The sequence below is a fragment of the Littorina saxatilis genome, linkage group LG10 (genome assembly GCF_037325665.1).
Source record: "Littorina saxatilis isolate snail1 linkage group LG10, US_GU_Lsax_2.0, whole genome shotgun sequence".
Taxonomy (NCBI): domain Eukaryota; kingdom Metazoa; phylum Mollusca; class Gastropoda; order Littorinimorpha; family Littorinidae; genus Littorina; species Littorina saxatilis.
In genome coordinates this window covers 21,233,393-21,256,354 of record NC_090254.1, presented here as the reverse complement: position 1 = coordinate 21,256,354, position 22,962 = coordinate 21,233,393, and the positions used below count along the sequence as shown (strand labels likewise).

The 22,962-nt window shown below is 40.7% G+C and overlaps 1 protein-coding gene and 1 long non-coding RNA gene across 2 annotated transcripts in view; both read right to left on the bottom strand.

Moving 5' to 3' along the window:
• LOC138978396 (thymidine kinase 2, mitochondrial-like) overlaps window positions 1–5,534 on the bottom strand; it is a 15,106-nt gene extending 9,572 nt beyond the window's left edge. Inside the window, exons 1-4 of the mRNA XM_070351128.1 lie at window positions 5,436–5,534; window positions 2,839–2,888; window positions 1,417–1,494; window positions 307–360 (exon numbers count right to left, since the gene is read on the bottom strand). Coding sequence (XP_070207229.1) covers window positions 307–360; window positions 1,417–1,494; window positions 2,839–2,888; window positions 5,436–5,475 — 222 coding nt within the window. The 5' untranslated portion in view covers window positions 5,476–5,534. The remainder of the gene's footprint in view (window positions 1–306; window positions 361–1,416; window positions 1,495–2,838; window positions 2,889–5,435) is intronic.
• The window catches only part of LOC138978421 (uncharacterized), a 113,491-nt gene extending 92,504 nt beyond the window's left edge, over window positions 1–20,987 (bottom strand). The window contains exon 1 of the long non-coding RNA XR_011459678.1: window positions 20,216–20,987. This is a non-coding gene — a long non-coding RNA (uncharacterized lncRNA). The remainder of the gene's footprint in view (window positions 1–20,215) is intronic.
• Between the last annotated feature and the right edge of the window lie 1,975 nt (window positions 20,988–22,962).

Here is a 22,962-nt window from a genome sequence, read left to right as displayed (position 1 = left end):
ACCAATTAACCAAAATACACATGGCATTGACTGTCAGGGTTTCAATTCTAAAAACTTTCTTCAATTACCAAATCCACAAAAATCAATTTTGAACAAACCAGAACTCTCGTGCTTGGTCACACTAAAGTACACAGGTTTGTACAAAGAAGTTACAAATACATGTAGAAAATTAAATGAAACCTTCACTGGCTTCAGTCAGAAACTATCCAAGGTGATTTGACAGTTGTACAAAAATGAAGACACTCAAGTGGTGATCTATTATAGTAGGACACAACACTAAAAAGTGTTTAAAACAAGTGTGCTTACAAAACAGTTGAAACCATTCACGCTCTTCCACTTCTCCACCGGCTCAGCAATGACCTGCAAAGTAAAAGTTCTTTGTGAATTTTTTTTAAGTGAAAAAATATAAGCGAGCTCGAGCTCGAGAGAGTGTATGTGTGTGTGTGTGTGTGTGTGTGTGTGTGAGAGTGATTGATTAAAGGCTGACATAGTCCTATCTAATTAGTTTAATTACTTCCAGGGCTTTTCCCATCGTTGCGGGGATGTATAAATTAAGCTTCCTGCAAAGTTTTAGGTTTGAAGTCCTTACCAATTACGAGAAATAATTAATTCTTTATTGCATTGTTTAGCAACAGTTCTCCAGGACTTGGGCTATTTTTAGACCGTTGACGTCACTTTGTGACGTTTCATAAACCAAAGATGGCGTTTGAGACTTCTGTTTACATTCGACACTATCAACACCACTTTGCAATACTGAAATAATTTTTTCTGTGTTCGAAAGCTACAGCCAATCGTTATAATATCCCCTTAGGTACAGTTTTATAACATTATTGGCACATGTAAACAATATGAATTAATTAATGAACGCTACGAATATGGCAGCCTTTAAGGGTTGAAGAAAAAGTTGCCCACTTGGCTGCCAGTGGTGACTAAAATAAAAATACTCAAGTACTACCAATAACTATAACCTTCTGCTGGCACAGCAAACCTTTCTTCCTCACTAAAAGTTAAAATCAAATACTACATTTTATTTATCACAAATCAGCTCTGAAAGTTCAACAAATGGTGCACTAGGCTTTGACTAGTGTTTTTGAAAATTTACTAGCCTGAGAGCAAACTTTACTAGCCAAACCAACAATTTGTTTTAGCAACTTTACTCGCATTTGGCATGAACATTTCCACTCGCAAGTTACATGTTTCTACTCGCCATGGCTCGCCACTTTCAGGGTGCAAATTTTTTCCGAATCACTTGTCCGATTCTTTAAAATGTAGTTTTCACTCCCCCTTTCTTTGCATTTAGTCATTACTGCCAGATACATATATGCCAAGCACAGCATGCTGATACTTTAATTTATTGATCTGTTCTGTTCTGATAGTCACCAATTTTTATCTAGAGTATGACTGAAAAATTCTCACCTCAACACCAGGATTGGATCTGAAGTGTTCCAAGAATGTTGTCTTACCACAGCCAATGTTGCCTTCCACTGCCACTCTCTGGCAAATCAAACAAATGTGCACTTCAGTTATTTTAGCTCAATACACAGGGGAACTTGGATAATATTTGGAAAGTACAGTGGAACCCCCTTTTAAGTCCTCCAAAAATCTAACAAAATCAGGTCTTAAAAAAGAGGGAGTCTTAAATTGGGGGTAAATTTACAGAGGTAAATGAATAGAAAGTCTAAGAAAACAGGGTCTTAATTAAAAGGGGGGGTTCCACTGTATATATGTACTGTCATATTTTGATTATGATCACCGAGTGATGCAGTACTGTCTTCTGCAGTTCTTTATCTAGCTGCAAATTGAATGTTTTGTCAACAACTCGTCTACACGTATAGGTATGTAAACTATGAAAGAGCTCTCTTCTTAAAACAAACGGCAAAAAACCACAAATAGAATGAGGGAAAAACAGGCTCAAATAAAAGTTTTATGCAGGAATTTAAAGGACTACAGGAACGTTTTATTCCCCCTTACCTGTTGCAATACATAGCACGCTTTACTGTACCTCTCTTCGTTTTAACTTTCTGAGCGTGTTTTTAATCCAAACATATCATATCTATATGTTTTTGGAATCAGGAACCGACAAGGAATAAGATGAAATTGTTTTTAAAACGATTTCGGAAATTTAATTTTAATCATAATTTTTATATTTTTTATTTTCAGAGCTTGTTTTTAATCCGAATATAACATATTTATATGTTTTTTTGAATCAGAACATCATGAAGAATAAAATAAAAGTAATTTTGGATCGTTTTTAAAAAAAAAATTTTTAATTACAATTTTCAGATTTTTAATGACCAAAGTCATCAATTAATTTTTAAGCCTCCATGCTGAAATGCAATACCGAAGTCCGGCCTTCGTCGAAGCTTGCTTGGCCAAAATTTCAATCAATTTGATTGAAAAATGAAAGTGTGACAGTGCTGCCTCAACTTTTACAAAAAGCCGGATATGACGTCATAAAAGACATTTATCGAAAAAAAGAAAAAAAACGTCTGGGGATATCATACCCAGGAACTCTCATGTAAAATTTCATAAAGATCGGTCCAGTAGTTTACTCTGATTACACACACACACGCACAGACACACACATACACCACGACCCTCGTCTCTAATCCCCCTCTATGTTAAACCAATTAGTCAAAACTTGACTAAATCAGTAAATGTAAAAAGGAGGGAGTCTTAAATTGGGGGGTCTTACAAGAGGGGTTCCAATGTATATACAATCTTTTAATGCAGCTCTACAAAACCAAACATGCTTTGTAAAGTTATTCTTGTTAGAATGTCCCCTGAGGTCAAACCACCATAGAAAGCATCTTACAGTGGTTTAAAAACAAAACATACTTTGAATGTTCTCGTGCTGGCTCCATTATCAGGTTTTGCTGACAGCCCTCCTGAAAAAAAGAAAATCTTATGCAACAAAGTGAAAATGAAACTTGGAACTGGAAGCCCGGAGGTCTTGTGGCTCTGCACATGTACATGAAGCCATTAATAAGAATATCAATGATTATCATAATCTAGGTCTTTTGCCTCTCCCAGCAAATGAGCAATTGTCTTGTGCTGACAATTGGGAACAAGAAGAGCAAACGCTCGATCGAGTCACTTTCGCAGTTCTGAATATTATATGAGGCATCAGATGGACAGGAAGAAATTGCTATTCACAACACAATACAGATGTAAATAATTTGATGTAAAGAATAATCCTATAAAGTTTGAATCAAATCCGATGAATAGTTTCAGAGATATGATATTTCAATTTTTGTCCTTCAAGACATACCTGTGACCTTGAAAAAGGTCAAAGGTCACCAAAGCAGACGTCAAAGTGTAGAGGTCACTGGGAGTCACGTTCACATAAAATTTGAGCCCGGTCACTTTTATAGTTTCCGAGAAAAGCCCAACGTTAAGTTGTGTGTTGCCGAACAGAAAAGGCTAGTTATCTCCCTTGTTTTTCTGATAACGTTCGTAAAAGGCTACAGATGTAAATACTTTGATGTAAAGAATAATCCTACAAAGTTTCAATCACATCCGATGAACTTTGTCAAAGATATAAAATGTCTAATTTTTCCTTTGACGCTGACCTGTGACCTTGAAAAAGGTCAAAGGTCAACGAAACCATCGTTAAAGTGTAGAGGTCATTGGAGGTCACGACTAAACAAAATATGAGCCGGATCGCTTTGATAGTTTCCGAGAAAAGTCCAACGTTAAGGTGGTGTCTACGGCCGGACAGACTAACACTGACCGATTACATAGAGTCACTTTTTCTCAAGTGACTCAAAAATTGTCCACGAGTCAGAATTGTAGAAACTGTGTATTAACACGCTGGAATGCAGAAGTTAGATGGACGTTACAGGAAGCGACTGAAGCTAACAGTAACAGTCTGAGCGGATATATATCCGTACCTGGGAGACAATGAGTTAACTGCCGGATGAAATGATGATCTTTGGAAATAACAGTCAGGTGAAGTCTTTTTTTCTTTTTTAAACACAGGCATGTGTGGCTATTTATTGGTCAGAACTTGTGTGAGCTGTGTCTCCTAGATGTCAGAGAAGAGTGGCTTTGCAAGTTGTAAAGTCTGAATTGATTTTTTTAATTTTTGTTCCAGAGTATTTAAAAAACTAGGGCTGAGAGAAAAAAATTTAAGACTGTCCTTTGATGTCACAATCCATATTATATGCATGATTGGCAGGCAAATAAGCTATGCAAGACAGTGAGAGTCTATATGAAACGATTTGTGGGCTAGCTCAGCAAGAATTAACAAGTCATCTGCACTCGTCAGTAAATAGCTGTGAACAGCCAATCAGATAGGTAGCTGTGTATGATATGACTACACAGACTGGTACTTAGGCTGTTGAGCCTTTGTCTGATCTTTTGATCAGTTGCTATCCTAGCCTAACTTTAAGCTAGGTAACCTACACGATCTTTTGACCGTGGCCTATTCTATCAACTTTCTCTTGGCTGGTGGGAATTTGTAGTGAGAGGCATAGGCCTACTGACATTTGGGCTAAACATATCTTTCAGTGCATTGTCCAAGCGATTTTTGAAACTGTTCATTGTCGGCGCTTCTACCACATTCTTGTCCAAGGAGTTCCATGTGTCTATGATTCTGTTCGTGAAGAAAGATTGTCGGAGAGCTGTTCTGCATTGTTTCTTCTTGAGCTTGAACTGATGTCCACGGGTATTACACAGGCTATTCAGCTCCAGTGGGTTCTTGCAATCGTAGTATCCATGCACGAATTTGTAGCCTTTTTTCCACCCCGCACAGCGAGCACCTTCAAGGCATGCTCGCCTACTATCAATTGTCAAAACATAGGGGTATTCCTCGCGGAGAGAATGTCACCAAAAAAACCTACTTCCTGATGTTCCCCGCCCCACTCGCTACTGAGGAATGGGGGACAGTAAGTTACTACCAGTGTTCTATACCTCGGAAAGCGGGGTATGGCTGCCTAAATGGCGGGGTAAAAACGGTCATACACGTAGAACTAGAAGTCGTGGGAGTTTCAGCCCATGAACGAACAAACAAACTACCAGTGTTCTCTATAGGACCCTCTACGCGGAGGAAGTGTCAAAGAATTTCAAGAAGGAAGTTATTTGTTTCAGCCAATTCAGGGACTTCTACAAATCAACAGTAGAAAATTACTCGTGAGGTCGCCGTCTGACTGTGCATGTATCGTTATCGTATTATATCGTATTATAATAACAGTATTTCTGGCTGCTGAAGCAACCAAGCGCCACTTGGAAAGGTAGACTCTCAGTCTCAGTACATTGTTCTGGTCAGCTCCGCGCGGCTGAACGCCAAAACTGCGGTTTGTTGTTTCTGTTCACACAGTCAACTTTATTCCTGTAACTGATTTTACATCGATATTATAGTTTATAAAATTATACACAATAGGACACTCGCACAGATAATAAAAAAAACACAATGGTTTAGACTGTAACTTTACCCAGGTTTGCGAAGGAGTATATGTCTGGATTCAGCATCATGGAAAATGAACTGACTGTTTGACAAAGCGATCGTGTAAAAGTTCCCTTGGAGTTGGATATGGCGCCCAAAGCAAAACATCCGCCAATCAAGTCGTCTGCTGCTAAGGTGCCAGAGTGAGCTCCCATGCATCTTCTGGGGGCATGTTTTGCCCAGTTGAGTTTTCTTACACAGGGCTGCTGCGTTTGTGTGTGCCGCTGTGTGTGTGTGTGTGTGTGTGCGCGCGCGTGCGTGCGGTATCAACTGAAACAGTAGGCCTTGCGGTTATAACAAGTTCAAGTTCAAGTTCAAGTTTTATTAGTCCATAACCCATGCGGGCATTTTGAACAATAAATACAATCAATACAATAATGATATATGCTGATATAATAAATAAAAAAATAAATAAAATAAAAAATGTTTTATGAAAAACTGTTACAAATTCTATTAATAAAGTCCAAAATATTCTTTAGCAATTTCTTTTTCTTAGTAGCAAACAACTTTTTAAATTTAAGTGCATTAGGGTTTTTCCAATAGAAAGGTGTAACAACTCAGCTCTTTCTTCTTTGAAAAAATCACAGACAAATAAATAATGGAATTTATCACCTATGTCTTGTGATACACATTTAGTGCAAATTCTTTCTGACCTCGGGATATTAAGATCACGTTCTTTCTGTACAGGCTAGGCAATTGTTGTTTAATGTTCTAAACTTCATCATTGAAACACATTGCTGATATGGCAGGTGTGTGACATAGTCTTCACATGCAAAAATATCTTTAAACATTCGATAATTCCGATACATATTTTTTTTCTAATTTCTGTAAACCATTTATGGATATACTGGTCATACAAGCTTCTTTTTACTTTCTTTTTAAACCATGCGCTTGAGTCTAGTCATTGAACATTTTCTTGAAAAGTCGAAAGGCCAGCTAGAGAGACCAATTTCCTTTAAGTTTTTTTTCTCAATAAAACAGCATAAATAAGTTACAGTGGACAGACGTGACAAGCAGTCTGACTCTACCCAGGCTCACCGCTTTTCTCACATAATCCAATAAAAAGGGCTGGAAGCTTCCTTGTTCTTTTTCATTTGTCGCCAAAGCGATTCTTGAACTATCATAATAACTATATATTTGAAAAATATCATGTCCCTATTAATTAGTTTTCCTCAGACAGAGGCATGTGTTTTGACCGAGTCAAGTTGAAATGGGTCACCGGGAGTTAAAAATTAAGCAAGTTAAGGGGTATTAAAAACATTTCTGTGGTTAAATGGATAGCTAACCTTGAATGTGACAATTAAGCTTTAGACATCTCGTATCACTTTTATCGGTTTAATTACATGCTCAGTGTTTGTGTTTCATGCTTGACTTGTGTTTTTGTCCCTTCAGTTCCAGTTTGTCAGTCCGGCATCTGACTGTCACTTTTATTGCGTTCTTATATATTGTTTCTATATCACTCTTAGCTCTTTATGTGAAATCCTTTGATTTATTTACGTATCCAAAATAGAATTTTAGAAATTCGAGTTTATCAATAGTGGTTTTGACTGATACAACAAACACAACTAGAATGCGATGCGTTGTTGTTTTTGTTATTTGTTGTTGCTTTTTCAATCCACATAAAGCAAAGTCCACACCATGCATCTTATAAGGTTGAACACGCTCAGTGACCGATGTCAAATTATGTTGCATGTTCAGTTAATTACATTAATAGCCACCGTGAAAAAATGATCATAACAGCCGACAAATTAAAGTTGCCTCACAGTCACACACACAAACTGAAACACACACCGTCAGACACACACACACACACACACGCACACACACACACACACACACACACACACACACACACACACACACACACACACACACACAAACACACACACACAAACACAAACACACACAGGGAGACCAGAAACAAAGTACAAAAGTAAAAACCAGTTTTACTAAAGCAAAGTCAGTGTCAAAAGGTAATAACGTAAATCAATTCAGATTGATTAGTGTCCCGTTGCTCTTTATGCAGACAAGTATTGGAAAGTGAGCACACACACACACACACACACACACACACACACACACACGCACACACACACACACACACACGCACACACACACACACACACACACCAAAAATAAACAAAAAACAAACAAAAACAAAAACGAACAAGTCGCGTAAGGCGAAATTACTACATTTAGTCAAGCTGTGGAACTCACAGAATGAAACTGAACGTAGTCCGCCGCTAGTGCAAAAGGCAGTGAAAGTGACGAGCCTGTTTGGCTCGGTTGCGCTGTGCTTCACAGCACGCTTTACTGTACCTCTCTTCGTTTTAACTTTCTGAGCGTGTTTTTAATCCAAACATATCATATCTATATGTTTTTGGAATCAGGAACCGACAAGGAATAAGATGAAATAGTTTTTAAAACGATTTCAGAAATTTAATTTTAATAATAATTTTTATATTTTTAATTTTCAGAGCTTGTTTTTAATCCAAATATAACATATTTATATGTTTTTGGAATCAGAAAATGATGAAGAATAAGATGAACGTAAATTTGGATCGTTTTATAAAATTTTTTTTATTTTTTACAATTTTCAGATTTTTAATGACCAAAGTCATTAATTAATTTTTAAGCCACCAAGCTGAAATGCAATACCGAACACCGGCCTTTGTCGAAGATTGCTGGGCCAAAATTTCAATCAATTTGATTGAAAAATGAGGGTGTGACAGTGCCGCCTCAACTTATCGAAAAAATAAAAAAAAATGTCCGGGGATATCATTCCCAGGAACTCTCATGTCAAATTTCATAAAGATCGGTCCAGTAGTTTGGTCTGAATCGCTCTACACACTCACACAGACAGACACACACACACACACACACACACACACACACACTGTCACACACATACACCACAACCCTCGTCTTGATTCCCCCCCCCCCCCCCCCTCTACGTTAAAACATGTAGTCAAAACTTGACTAAATGTAAAAACATAATGAATTGCAAACGGAACATGCCACTAACTACAACGTGTTTTTAATCAACAAACATGCAAAGCCTATTTACATTTTGTTTTGAGAGCATCCAGACAAGTGATCACAAACTAAATGTCATGTGTTTTTTTCACTGCGCGTGCTGCAAGAGTCGACAGTTTAGCCCCGTAATGATATCACGCTACCTCTCCTTGTCTGTCCGTCCAGTGTCCTTCCACGTAGTATATTACATGTACATCCCAAAATAAGCCGGCTGATCCTAACAGAACGTGAAACTCACATAGTCATTCAATAAGTCAGTCAGTCAGTTAATCAGGCGGCCAGAACCCGTCTAGATGTGGTTCGTCAAACACAGGAGGCAGCATAATCTTCTTCTTCTTTATTTTAAATCAATCGAAAAACTTGCAGCCGGGTTGACCGTTCTCAATAAGATTCCCAGTTAGGTATGAACAATACCACAAAAAGTAATCGAGCTTGACCAGTAGAAGTAAACGGGGAAGTGGAGTTACTAGACCGTGAAACAAATCACTCGGACCCAAACATATCGTTTTCAAGACTCAAGTCTCATGACTGCAGAGATCAGCACGTTTGGGTTGACTGCACAGTGCAGACACAGTCCCAGACTTTGCGCTCAAATTCGGTGTAACAATCCTTAATCAGCGAATGCAGGTCACTACACTATGTGCAAGAGTCCTCTGTCCTCGCTCACACCTCCCCCCCCCCCCCCCCCCCCGAACGAACTTAAAGATCAACGCACTATGAACTATATTAGTTACATAAGATGGACACGACACATCTCAAAAGTCGGTAAAAAGTACTTTTCAGAGTCTGACACCAGGTGTATCGAAACAGAAGACTTTTACGGTCCCCGTTCACATGAGGGAACTTTACTCAATGCGGCGTGCGTGCGCCGGTGCGTGCGTGCGTGGGTGCGTGTGTGAGTGTGTGTGCGCGCGCGCGTGTGGGTACGACTGAAGAAAATACACAATAAATGAGAAAGCAAATCTTATTGCATGGCAATCGATACAGCGAATCAAAAACAGGACAGCCATGACAAATAGTACAATCAAAGATTACAACACTGATCACGGACGGAGAAAAGTTCACAGCCGAAGTTTGGATCGTCAGCAGTTCTATTTGTTTTGTACGAAGCTAGTATAAGGTAACAAGAACAGGACATTAACTGAAACGCAAGTTTGCCTTCATCTAGTTGTCTGCGTAAGAGTCGACAAACCAGTGGATGGTCAAGGCGGTCAGATTGGTGTGAGTTCCTGGTTCCCGATGCCTGTACTCGTACAGTCTGACCGTTCCCTGTGAAGTGACCAGCAGGGCCCGCAGTCCACAGTCCAGCCAAGGCGTCACTCGTCCCTCCATGATGGGCAGGCGTGACAGTCCTTCCACCTGTTGGAACATTATATATATATATTTATATGCACGTGGTGCTAGAGGAAAGAGTTTTTGAACTTTTAGTATGATACCGACTGACAAAATGTTCCATATTCGCTTCATGCGACTTGTTTGATTATAGGTTTGAAAAAATGTGCAATTCATGGCCTTATTGAAACCCTCTGTGGATTCAGATATATTATCTTTCTTCGAGTGCAAGTGCCGTCCTTTTTCTTTAGTTCTCAGTAATATGCGCGCGCGCGCGCGTGTGGTGTGTGTGTGTGTGTGTTCGGAAGGTGAAAGGAAAGCGGACGTATTTCAGCGTGCATTTGCTTGACTGAATGGTTAATCTCGCTTCAGCGTTCTTGTTGATGAATTTCATGGACCAAAAACTACACGAGCCTTGGAGTTTGAAATCATCATTTTTGCCTAAACTTACCTGCGCCACCACGTGATCGTCAGAAGTCAACTTCAAAATGGAGACGGGCATGAGAAGATAGTGGTTCGGTTCCGAGAACACGATGCCGACGTGAACCGTGGCTCCTTTCGCAGCAGCAGCGTAGAGCTCTGACTCCTGTCCTAGAAGAACCTCCCCTTGTGACGTCACCGAATAGACACGTGACTGCTGACGCGTGTCCACAAACCACGTGACTGTGCCGGCAGAGGTTGTGTTGTAGAAAGGGGTGCCGTCTTGTGGTAACGTTTTGCATGTGAACACCTGAGATATGGACGAAGCAATGAATTAAATGAATGCAATGCAGTGAGCGTTTCAGTGCAATATTGGGAATTGTTAAGGTCTGAACCGACAAAATTACAATTGTTTCAATACATCTACTCAAAGTAGGTAATACAAGAACGAATTATGGTCGTTAGTCTTAAATGCCTAGTTTGGACCCGTATTTTCTTCCGACCCACTCCAAGCCACAACCCTGATCAACTGAACTTCTTCACTCCGACTGACATAGGGTTAGTTCTTTCTCGTCAGGGAACTGCCTGGCGCAGCGAGTCAGTTCGGCTTCAGATATTTACAACCTGATGCAACCTTGCACGGAAGAGGACGTACCTGTCCCTGTGAGGTGGCCACCACGTGAACGACCATGGAGTCCCGTGTGTACGCTCCTGACCCGACAGGGTCCAGGTACTGCAAGGCGCCGAACACCACCACATTTCCGGCAACTGACACCTGGTCCAACGTCAGAGCTACGTCATCCACGATGACGCGTGCGGCGTGGCCGTTGAGGATGGCCGAGATGAGTTGACCTGTGTTGTTGTTGTTGTTGTTGTTGTTGTTGTGGCTACTTCCCGTTGCCGCTCGCCAGCAGGAGTCCAGGTGAAGCTCACCCGCTCTGTTGGTCAATGGGGAGGCATCTCTGAAGATGTTGTCTGCTATTTTGAACCTGTGTGTTGTGGCCTTGCCATCTGAAATTGTCATTGAACAGACACAGTATTGGGCACTCAACGGCATGGTGCTAAAAAGACATTAATGTTTATCTGATACACTGATTAAATATTACAGTTGAACCTATTAATAACGACCACTCAAGAGACTGACCATCAGTGGTCGTTATTGGCAGGTGGTCGCTATGTAGAGGTAAATTAGTTTACAAAACAATCGCCGGGGTTCCCTTCCGACGGTCGTTATAGGCAGGCGGTCGTTGTTGAGAGGTCGCCATGCTGGGGTTGACTGTGATAAAACAATAAAAATTTATAAAGGCGCTTCGCTAAAACTTAAAGTCTAAGCGCGTTATACATTACGAATTTGCACAAAAGAAAGACACACATGGAGCCAGCCTTAGTGAAGGTGTTTCATGCGATGTAGAAATTGATCCTTGTGATTATGCCGCCAGGAACGAGAGAGTTTGCTAAGTTTGGGAAAACAACAGTTCCTGCCACATCTACTCAAAAGACGTTTTCCTGAAACAGTGGAACACCCCTTTTAAGATCTATTTTTGGGGGGAGAAAATTAGGTCTTAACAAGTCGCGTCAGGCGAAATTACTACATTTAGTCAAGCTGTGGAACTCACAGAATGAAACTGAACGTAGTCCGCCGCTAGTGCAAAAGGCAGTGAAAGTGACGAGCCTGTTTGGCGCGGTAGCGGTTGCGCTGTGCTTCATAGGACGTTTTACTGTACCTCTCTTCGTTTTAACTTTCTGAGCGTGTTTTTAATCCAAACATATCATATCTATATGTTTATGAAATCAGGAACCGACAAGGAATAAGATGAAATAGTTTTTAAAACGATTTTGGAAATTAAATTTTAATCATAATTTTTATATTTTTAATTTTCAGAGCTTGTTTTTAATCCAAATATAACATATTTATATGTTTTTGGAATCAGGAAATGATGTAGAATAAGATGAACGTAAATTTGGATCGTTTTATATATAAAAAAAAATGTATTACAATTTTCAGATTTTTAATGACCAAAGTCATTAATTAATTTTTAAGCCACCAAGCTGAAATGCAATACCGAAGTCCGGCCTTCGTCGAAGATTGCTTTACACAAATTTCAATCAATTTGATTGAAAAATGAGGGTGTGACAGTGCCGCCTCAACTTTTACAAAAAGCCGGATATGACGTCATCAAAAGTATTTATCGAAAAAAAAGAAAAAAAGGTCCGGGGATATCATTCCCAGGAACTCTCATGTAAAATTTCATAAAGATCGGTCCAGTAGTTTACTCTGAATCGCTCTACACACACACACGCACAGACAGACAGACACAGACACACACACATACGCCACGACCCTCGTCTCGATTCCCCCCTCTATGTTAAAACATTTAGTCAAAACTTGACTAAATGTAAAAAGGAGGGAGTCTTAAATTTGGGGTACATTTACAGATATCATGAACAAAAAATCTGAAAGATGAAGGTCTTAAAAAGGGAGAAGTCTTAAATTCGGGGGTCTTAACAGGGGGGATTCCATAGTACTGTATAACTCTGTCGGGGGTTTCACGAGTTTGGGCGAGTTGCTCCTCTTAAAAACACTCTGGCAAACCATTGCCGATGATAAATTCAGTTATGTCAAGCGGTGTTCAGAAGCGATCATCACAGTGACACCGATGTGCATTTTGTGGAGTGGGGTCCTGATTTGGCCTATATGGTCCGCTGGACCCAAAAAGCAACAACTAACTAACTAACTAACTTTGTGGAGTGTCCGCTCGTTATGACACCCCTTTCTTTCCAAAATATGTACATGGTAGCTCACGAGCACCGGCGTCGCCATGATCGCTTAGCTTCCGACCGAACAGTCACCGAGTGTGTTGTCTGTTTGTCAGTCAGTCAGTCAGTCAGTCAGTCAGTCAGTCAGTCAGTCAGTCATCAGCCCCCCCCCCCCCCCCCCCCCGAAATATGTAGATCTATGGGAGCTCACCGGCGACCTACGGCGTCGCCAAGATCGCTTAGCTATCGACCGAACAGTCACCGAGTATGTTGTCTGTCAGTCAGTCAGTCAGTCATCAGCCTCTCTCCCCCCCCCCCCCCCCCCACCATTTCCCTCTCTCTCCCGTTTCATTCTCTTTTGTGGGAGTTTATCGCTTGTCCCGGGTTTTTTTGTTCGCAAAGTAGGAGTTGATTCAAATGTTGTCGTTGTTTCCGTGACTCTATGCGTCTGTTGGCACACTCTATCAGGTTATAGTATGTGGGTAGATGCATGTGACTTTGACAGTTCTCTTTCATAGAAAGTTTCTTTTTGTATTGTACCAATAACTGTTCAAATAAAACACTTTTTTTTAAACATTTTTTTTTCTTCTGACGACCAGCTGCCAAAACATACCTGTGGAATGTTTTTGGGTGAGCCAGTAACTATTTGACTGGAAATTATAGGTGTCCGGAATCCTGCTGATCTCATAGTGATAGTGACTGAGGTGCACGAGGTTCGCCGCGCCGCTCTGCGAGCGATTCACGTGCACAGCGTTGTAGGTCACGATGACCTGTCCGTTCCGCACTGCGCTGTCTAGGTCAACTAAGGTCTTTCCGCTGAGTGCGTCGCCGTTGGTGTTGTACTTGTACACCATGTTCTGAGTGAGAAAAAACAAACCAGAAAAAAACACTCAAATCAGAGGTTTACCTAATCTTCATACGGTGACAGTGATGGCCTAGTTTCACTGCTGAACGGTATTTATACGGAGCCCCACCTCAGGCTGAGCAAATTAACACTACCGGAGACTTGAGGATTACGACGTCCGGATGACGATGACGATGACGATGACGATGACGTTGATGATGATGATGATGATGATGATGATGATGATGATGATGATTATTATAATGATGATTGCGGCGTAGATCATTTAAGCACCCAGGTATAAACGAAAGAAGATTGTATGTGAGCACAAGAACACGCCTAAAAGAATGAGACACAAGCCCTGGGTCGGATTGGTTGAAATATCAATCACATTACAATTTCAATTAATCCTACCAAGCACATGCATGCCCCAGTAGGTTAGGTACTTTTTCGTGCATACCACCTCAGAAAGACTCTGAAGGAATAGGTGCAGAGGCACAAGAGAACTACAGTCGAACCCAATTATAAGAAACTCGGATATAAGAAACATCGCTTATAGGAAAAACACTTTTTTCCCTGCCAAATGTTTTTTTCACCACTAAAAAAATCTCCTGATAAGAAAACCTCGGTTACAAGAAAGCCTCTGTTACACGAAAGGAAGTGTTTCTTTTCTGGACGGGCCAGGCCTCGGATATAGGAAATTACCAGTATGAACTGAGCCAAGTTAAATTTACATATGATTTAATGTTGGGGTGAAATATCATCTAGACAAATTCAAGAGCTAGGCAGGCACCTAAACAGAAAGTTCGCGGGTTTGAATGACTCCTTAGTACATAATGTGTGCCGATTTTGACACTCAAACTTAACCATGTGCAAGCTTCACGCACTGGAGCAGGACCCCAAACGGAACTTCTTTATCATTCTTTACCATTCCACCATCCTCCTAACATCACCACCTATGTAAATGAAGGGGTGTATGGGTTTCACTCTGATTTAATTGTGTGTTTTTTCCCCCAGTGTTTCCTTCTCTGTCTGTCCTTCTGTAGCTGTCCGCACTTAGATCTCGTCACGTGTTTATCGGCCAACTTAGCAACAAATCTGTTCTGACATCTACTGTGTCTACTGTGATCGCTTCGCATGAGTTATTGCGCCCGGGATCCAAACTAAGAACGACTACCCCAGTGTTTTATGTGAGTTCTGTCCCCTAAATACGTCCGCCCCGTGATCGGGAGGTCGTGGGTTCGAACCCCGGCCGGGTCATACCTAAGACTTTAAAATTGGCAATCTAGTGGCTGCTCCGCCTGGCGTCTGGCATTATGGGGTTAGTGCTAGGACTGGTTGGTCCGGTGTCAGAATAATGTGACTGGGTGAGACATGAAGCCTGTGCTGCGACTTCTGTCTTGTGTGTGGCGCACGTTATATGTCAAAGCAGCACCGCCCTGATATGGCCCTTCGTGGTCGGCTGGGCGTTAAGCAAACAAACAAACAAACAAACAAACCCCTAAATACATAAGACACGCACTGACAAACATTAACATTCATAATTGTAGGTACGTTCGTGCCAGTGCTGTCTGTGCACACATTCAAACACACACACACACACACGCAGATCCTACTGTCTAAATCTGATGCCACAAGGAAGATCATCGGATGAGAAATAAATTACCAAATATGTTTCTTATCCAAGGTCTCCAGACAAGAAAAACCTCGGATATAAGAAAAGGGAAAAAAATCCGGTCGACTAGCTGTCTTATAAGCGGGTACCACTTTAGGACAGTGAGAACGGCAACTGAAATTAACCCTGAACTGAACTTATTAATTATGGTATCAAAAAAAGAATATATATTAACCCGAGCTGTATGATATGAGAGTATGATGATGGGTAACTGATGATTGTACTCTAAGTACGACTGAAGCTAGTTCCGGTTATTTAACACCGCATCCCACATCAGTGAACTATACTATACGACCTTGCACAAATGACTCTCTTTCTCTGTCTCACTTGCACACACACACACACACACACACATACACACACATGTCATACACGTACGCGCACGCACACACACACACACACACACACATACACACACCACCCCTTCCAACACACACACACACACACACACACACACACCATCCCCCTCAGTCCAACACACACACCGTACTTACGGTCATGTGGGGCAGTCTGACAAACCAATCAACAAGATGGAGCTGACTGCTGTTCACAGAGCCATCCATGTCCGTAAATTGCTGCATGTACCCACTACTCTTCACAAACCGGAACTCCGTCGCTGGAACTTCGTCAAATTGATCCCATGACTTCCGGGACAGAGATCGGGCCACCTGCCGAAAGATTTCATTGTACTTCTTGTAAAATAATGTGTGTGGTCATGTTATACTGAGGAGCATGATGACGTCATCAGAATAATTAGTTAGTTATTGTTTATCGTCTGTTCAATTCAGTCAACAGCAGAATAGTTCGTCAGTTATTAGTTATCGTCTGTTCAGTCGACAGCAGAATAGTTAGTTAGTTATTATAAGATCAGGGCCGGACTACCCGGGGGGTTATGGGGGTTGCGCAACCCCCCCCCCCCCCCCAGCCTAAACATGTACCTCATTTATTTAAAACATTTTTTATTATTGTTTATTTTATGCCGTTTCATGCAAGGAGCGACCATTTTCCTATCTCAGAATATGACCTACCCATCAGCTTCAGTTATTGTTTATCGTCTGTTCAGTCGACAGCAGAATAGTTAGTTAGTCATTGGTCATCGTCTGTTCAGTCGACAGCAGAAAAGGACACGGAGAAGCCCAAGAACCTAAGAAAGAGAACGTAACGTGGGGAGAGACATTTCTCGCGAGCTTGTCACTGTCTTGAACGTCTACCCCTTTTTCTTTGTTTTTTTCTTTGTTTGTTTGTTTGAGCTTGTTGCTTTTAGTTTTATTTTGTTTTGTTTTGTTTGTTTACTTGTTTTTCTTCTCCAGGTTCCTCTTTCTTACATTTTTCCGTTTACGTCTGTTTTGTTTAGTTTTCACTGTAAATGCGATGGAGATAAAAAAACAAAAACAACTTTGGACCAGCCAAAAGTGTCCCTATATTGCAAGTGGCCTGTGTTGACAGGTAGAGTTTGGTGAAGATGATAGACAAAGGGACAGTGGAACGTGTCTTTTCATTGGGACATATTGTCTGTCATCGGAGGAACCCATCATTGCCGGTACCACTGTTGGAGTAAAATAAGCCCTAAACGTGTGATAACATCTAACCTGGCTGGCGAAGATGGAGCCGACATCAGAGAAGAAGAATTTTCCGTTGAGCACGAGCAGGGACCCGTCACTGTCATGCAGCCCCGCCTTCAGGTAGCCTCCTGCAGTAATCCGGTTGCTATTGACGACGGCGTTCAAATCTCCGGTGCCATCGCTGGAATACGCTTTCTTCCAGGTGTTGAGGCATTCGGCTGAATCGATGAATCAATGAATTAATCAACGAATTAATCAATGAATCATTCGATCAATCAATCCATCCATCCATCCATCCATCAATCCACCAATTCATCCATCCCTTCCTCCATCTATCCATCCATCCATCCATCTTTCCAGAACCTCATGTTTACATCAAGTTAATGTCAACATTGGAGCACTCAGAACTCAAGACAACAGCGAGCAAAAGTTACATGGAATTAGGAAAATTAGACTCACTTGGTTGTTGCATTTTTACTTCATATTTGTTCCATGCATTGCTGTGAGATCATGTGTGCATATCTCTCACTCACTTCGGTCTGATTTTTAGAAACTTTGCAATGAAGAAATAACACCCCAAAATCTATCATTAATTAAGCAATCAATTTTGAATTTTGTTTCATTATATTCTCTGCATAAAGGCATGTCTTGTTTTCACATCAACACCCCTTAGCAGAAACGTACTTGTGCAGTTGTTGTCATCGTTTTTCATCTCTTTCCTTTTTTTAAATTTTTATCTACTCCCAATTTGAAAGCGGTTATTGAAATCAACCACTAACTTGAGTTATTGTCAGCTGTGTGCTGGATTTGTAAATACATGTACAACAAATACATGTGCATATCTTACCTGGGTTTTGGATCTCGCAGAACTGACCAGTGAGACCCTTTGGACACTGACACTGACCACGAGACACCGCAATGCCGGCCGGACATGGATTCTGCGAAAACATGTCATTGTTCCACTGAAATCTCTTTACACAGGTATAATGAAAGCATCGCCGCTAGTGTGTGTATGGTTGTGTAAATGTTTGTTTGCTTAATAGTTGGCTGTTGTTATTGATCTTCTTTATTGTTTTATTTTTATTTTAAAGAGAAATGAAAAGTCTCAAAATGATAACAAGTAGGGGAAGGTTGGCTAATATGGACTGGCTCCTAATATGGACCACCTCCTATTCTGGCAAACTAACGGTGCTAGAGCGCTCAAAACTATTTTATTCGCTGTATTTATTCTCTCTGGATAACTTGCACATGTCTGTAGACTGTTGCAAAAACGCAAACCACAAAACCGTAAGGCTTTTCCTCTTCTTTACACTTTTGGTAGCGTTCACTAAAAATGTGACGCTTAAAACGAACTAATTTCTGACCACAGCCAAAGCTCTTATCACATAAAAATTGCTCCATATGACAGTTAAGACTGTATTTGTTACATTTAGCGATGTTAAACCCGAGTTTCTACTACAAATAATTGCATAATCTGAAAGTATGGAATATGGGCCATCTTCAACAAATAGAAGAAAATAAAAGCTGAAGGCTGGTTTCATTAATTCATTAAGAAGCTTGCTGAAAATAACCTATAACTAGCCTTCGAGCTTTCAAACAAATATAACAAATAGTCTTCTTTTCGTGGAAGTTGATAATTTCGTTTATTTTCTTTCTGTGTTTTTTTTTGTTTAATAAGTTTCTTTAGTTTCATGTTGTGCTTCAAATGAGGTTCTCGTCAAACCGAAACAGATAAACCTAAAGCATATTTTGAATTATTGTGACTTACACACTAAGTTGTATCATGTTATTTTGAAGTATGGGGGGATTTTAACCGTTATTCGTGAAGGCCTCTTCACTGGTCCATATTAGGCGCCCAGGCTCCTAGTATGGACCATTTGTGAATTTTTCTGTATTTAATTTTAGCTGAATGTTAATCAAAGCTAATTCGCTCTAATTAGGCCTAACGGTTAACCTAAAAGAGAAGGACTGCCAAACACAAAATGAAACTTCTTTGCCAGAAAACAAGCTAGTTATCAGCATGAAACAAAAAGTGGTCCATATTAGGCAACCTTCTCTTTAATAATGGTGGACTCTGGAAGGCGAGAGTCGAGTCAGCTTATTTAGGATACCGTGTTCTTGAATTCTATCTTGAACCGTTCAAGCAGAGTGCGGCCAGCTCACCAGAATCAGTATGGTGCACTTTGCAGGCTGAGTAAAAACCGCAGGAGTCCGGCTGATGCCGCCCAGCAAAAAGCAAGTCGAAGTGACGTCATCGTTCTGCACGTGCGCAACAGATGTGCACGAACTATGACGATAGCACGCGCTGACACACTCTGTCTGACTTCTACCCGGTTGCTGATGCAGAAGGGTTGAGAGAGAGGCATCAAGAGCGGCAGGATCAGAACAGGGGAAATAGTCAACAGTCACAGCATTAACAATCGATGAAGAGCCCGTTGCACAAACCGAAATCACTGTCGCACCCGTAAACAGCATTACTGTAATGATGCTGAACAATGATAACGTCATGGCGACTGTAGTTCCTTCAGAAAATGTAGCGCAACTTTCTGCAGTACGGCTCCAGAGCGAGCCAGTATTCACTGTTACAGAAGGTACAATCTTTACCGTTGTTTTATACCTCGATTACGATTGGACACGGTATGTCACAAGCGAAACTGATTTTAGATAAGGCCCACGCTGTCGTTGCCAGTCAGACACACAAAGCAATCTCAAAACACATGGTCTACACTCGTCTTCATGAAAAACGTGATGATTTTTGACTGAACATATATGTTCAGTCAAAAAATCATCACGTTTTTCATTAATAGGTGAAAACATTAGATTTTAATATCATTCTCTGTCTGTCTGTCTTTCTGTCTGTCTGTCTGTCTGTCTGTCTGTCTATCTCTGTCTGTCTGTCTCTCTCTCTCTGTCTCTCTCTCCCTCCATTTATCTAAGTCAAAACTGGAGGGAGAGAGAGACAGAGACAGACAGACAGAGAAACAGACAGAGATAAACAGACAGACAGACAGACAGACAGACAGAGAATGATATCAAAATCTAATTTTTTCACCTATTAATTTAAGTTTTTGATTATATATGTTCAGTCAACGGCTGAAAACAAGAAGGGCAAAGCCCATGCGACTCACATGCTTGACCTTGACCTTTACATGACCTTGACCTTCAGGGTCAAGGTCAAATAACTAAACCTAGCAATGACATCATACACTAAGAACTGCTTTACACATTTTTCCTACCAAAATACATGTGACCTTGACCCAAGGTCAAGGTCATCCAAGGTCATGCAACACAAAGCTGTTAATTCAAGACATAGGAAGTACAATGGTGCTTATTGGCTCTTTCTACCATGAGATATGGTCACTTTTAGTGGTTCACTACCTTATTTTGGTCACATTTCATAAGGGTCAAAGTGACCTTGACCTTGATCATATGTGACCAAATGTGTCTCATGATGAAAGCATAACATGTGCCCCACATAATTTTTAAGTTTGAAACAGTTATCTTCCATAGTTCAGGGTCAAGGTCACTTCAAAATATGTATACATTCCAACTTTAAAGGACCCTTGCGACCTTGACCTTGAAGCAAGGTCAACCAAACTGGTGTCCAAAGATAGGGCTTACATTGCCCTGTATAGCATACATAGCTAAGGTTGCCATTCTCGATAACTTCAGAAAAAAATGCGAAAATGTGAAAAATGGTCGTTTTTAAGACAACAATTACGGCCCCTGTGACCTTGAACTTGAAGTGAGGTCAAGTTGCCGCACATGTTTTTTGAGATCTTGTAACCATACACCATCAGGCCACATCAGGTGTTGATAGACTTAATAGTGTCCAAGAAATATCCAACGTTAAAGTTTTTCGGACGGACGGACGCCGGGACGGACGCCGGGACGGACGGACGGACGGACGGACGACTCGGGTGAGTACATAGACTCACTTTTGCTTCGCATGTGAGTCAAAAAGTGAACAGCTGCAACTTTACATTTGGGTTCAGACGGTAGCGGCTGTGTTATGGTCGGCTGACATTCAAACATATTTTCCTTACCAAATATGTAAATTACAGATCTCCCCAGGCCTTCAAGTAGTCCATATGTAATAAAGGTACCCATGCACTTGGACACATACCAACAATCAGTCTGACCACTTGCCGCTGATCAGGGCTGGAAATCAATGATATAGTAACGAACACCTACATCCAACTGCGAAACTAATTTAGAACAAAAATCAACTCGGCAAAAAAAGCGGCGGCGAGGTTGTAGATGTTTTAGAATATGTCCAAGTGGAAAGATGGTGTTAAACTGATGTTAAAGCCGAGGCATATCTCTGGGTGGTTTACATCATTCTTTAGACGGGAAGGATTATGTCTGTAATTCGACACGCTAGATCCTTGTGTTTCGAGAGCATCTATGGTACAATTAAGCGGCCGTTCCTGGCCTCAGTTCTAAGTACTCTTAAATAAGTATGGTGATGAACAACTGCGAGACAACAGTTACCTTCCTGAAAGATTGATCGCGCTCAAAGGATGTCATGACTGAAGCAAGCAGATTTGCAGATGAAGCATGGCTTCTGTGGGCTTGTTAATCGTTTACACTAATGCGTTTTCTACAACGCCAAGAACCCATTAGCTGCCATTAAATTTGCATTCAACGACTTACGCCGAAAGATAGTTTTCTAACATTGACCTTTCTTGTTCGTACGCATGGTTTATTCATTCCGTGCAAGTGCAAGTAAGACACAAAACCAAACCGAACAGGTCAATCGCCTTTTGAAATCCACAAGAGACTTTCTTTATTGACATCATTGTATTGCGCAGGGTGACAAAAAACAAGCAAACAAACAACATTTGGCCGGGGAGTGTGTGTTTCAAAGCCATGGTGATCAAAGTAGCAACATATTTGAGGAAGAAACTCAGGTAATGGTAAGGGTGACAAAAAGGCTTTATGGTCACCCCCGTAGAATGTCCACACCACTTAACGCGGCAAACATTGCAACTAAAAACAAGTCGCTTATGGCGAAATTACTACATTTAGTCGAGCAGTCGCACTCACAGAATAAAACTGAACGCACTGCATTTTTTCACCAAGACCGCATACTCGTAGTTTCGTCAGTCCACCGCTCGTGGCAAAGGCAGTGAAATCGACAAGCCAGAATAGTGCGGTAATGGTCGCGCTGAGCGTGATAGCACGCTTTTCTGTACCTCTCTTCGTTTTAAGTTTCTGAGCGTGTTTTTAATCCAAACATATCACATCTATATGTTTTTGGAATCAGGAACCGAGAAGGAATAAGATTTTATTTTTATCATAATTTTTATATTTTTAATTTTCAGAGCTTGTTTTTAATCCGAATATAACATATTTATATGTTTTTGGAATTAGAAAATTATGAAGAATAAGATTAACGTAATTTTGGATCGTTTTGTAAAAGAATAATTTCAATTACAATTTTCAGATTTTTAATGACCAAAGTCATTGATCAATTTTTAAGCCTCCAAACTGAAATGCAATACCAAAGTCCGGCATTCGTCGAAGATTGCTTGGCCAAAATGTCAATCAATTTGATTGAAAAATGAAGGTGTGACAGTGCCGCCTCAACTTTTACAAAAAGCCGGATATGACGTCATCAAAGACATTTATCGAAAAAATGAAAAATACGTCTGGGGATATCATACCCAGGAACTCTCATGTAAAATTTCATAAAGATCGGTCCAGTAGTTTACTGTGAATCGCTCTACACACACACAGACACACACAGACACACACACACACACACAGACAGACACACATACACCACGACCCTCGTCTCGATTCCCCCTCTATGTTAAAACATTTAGTCAAAACTTCTTGACTAAATGTAAAAAGAAGTGGGCTGTAATGGGACTTCAAACAATAG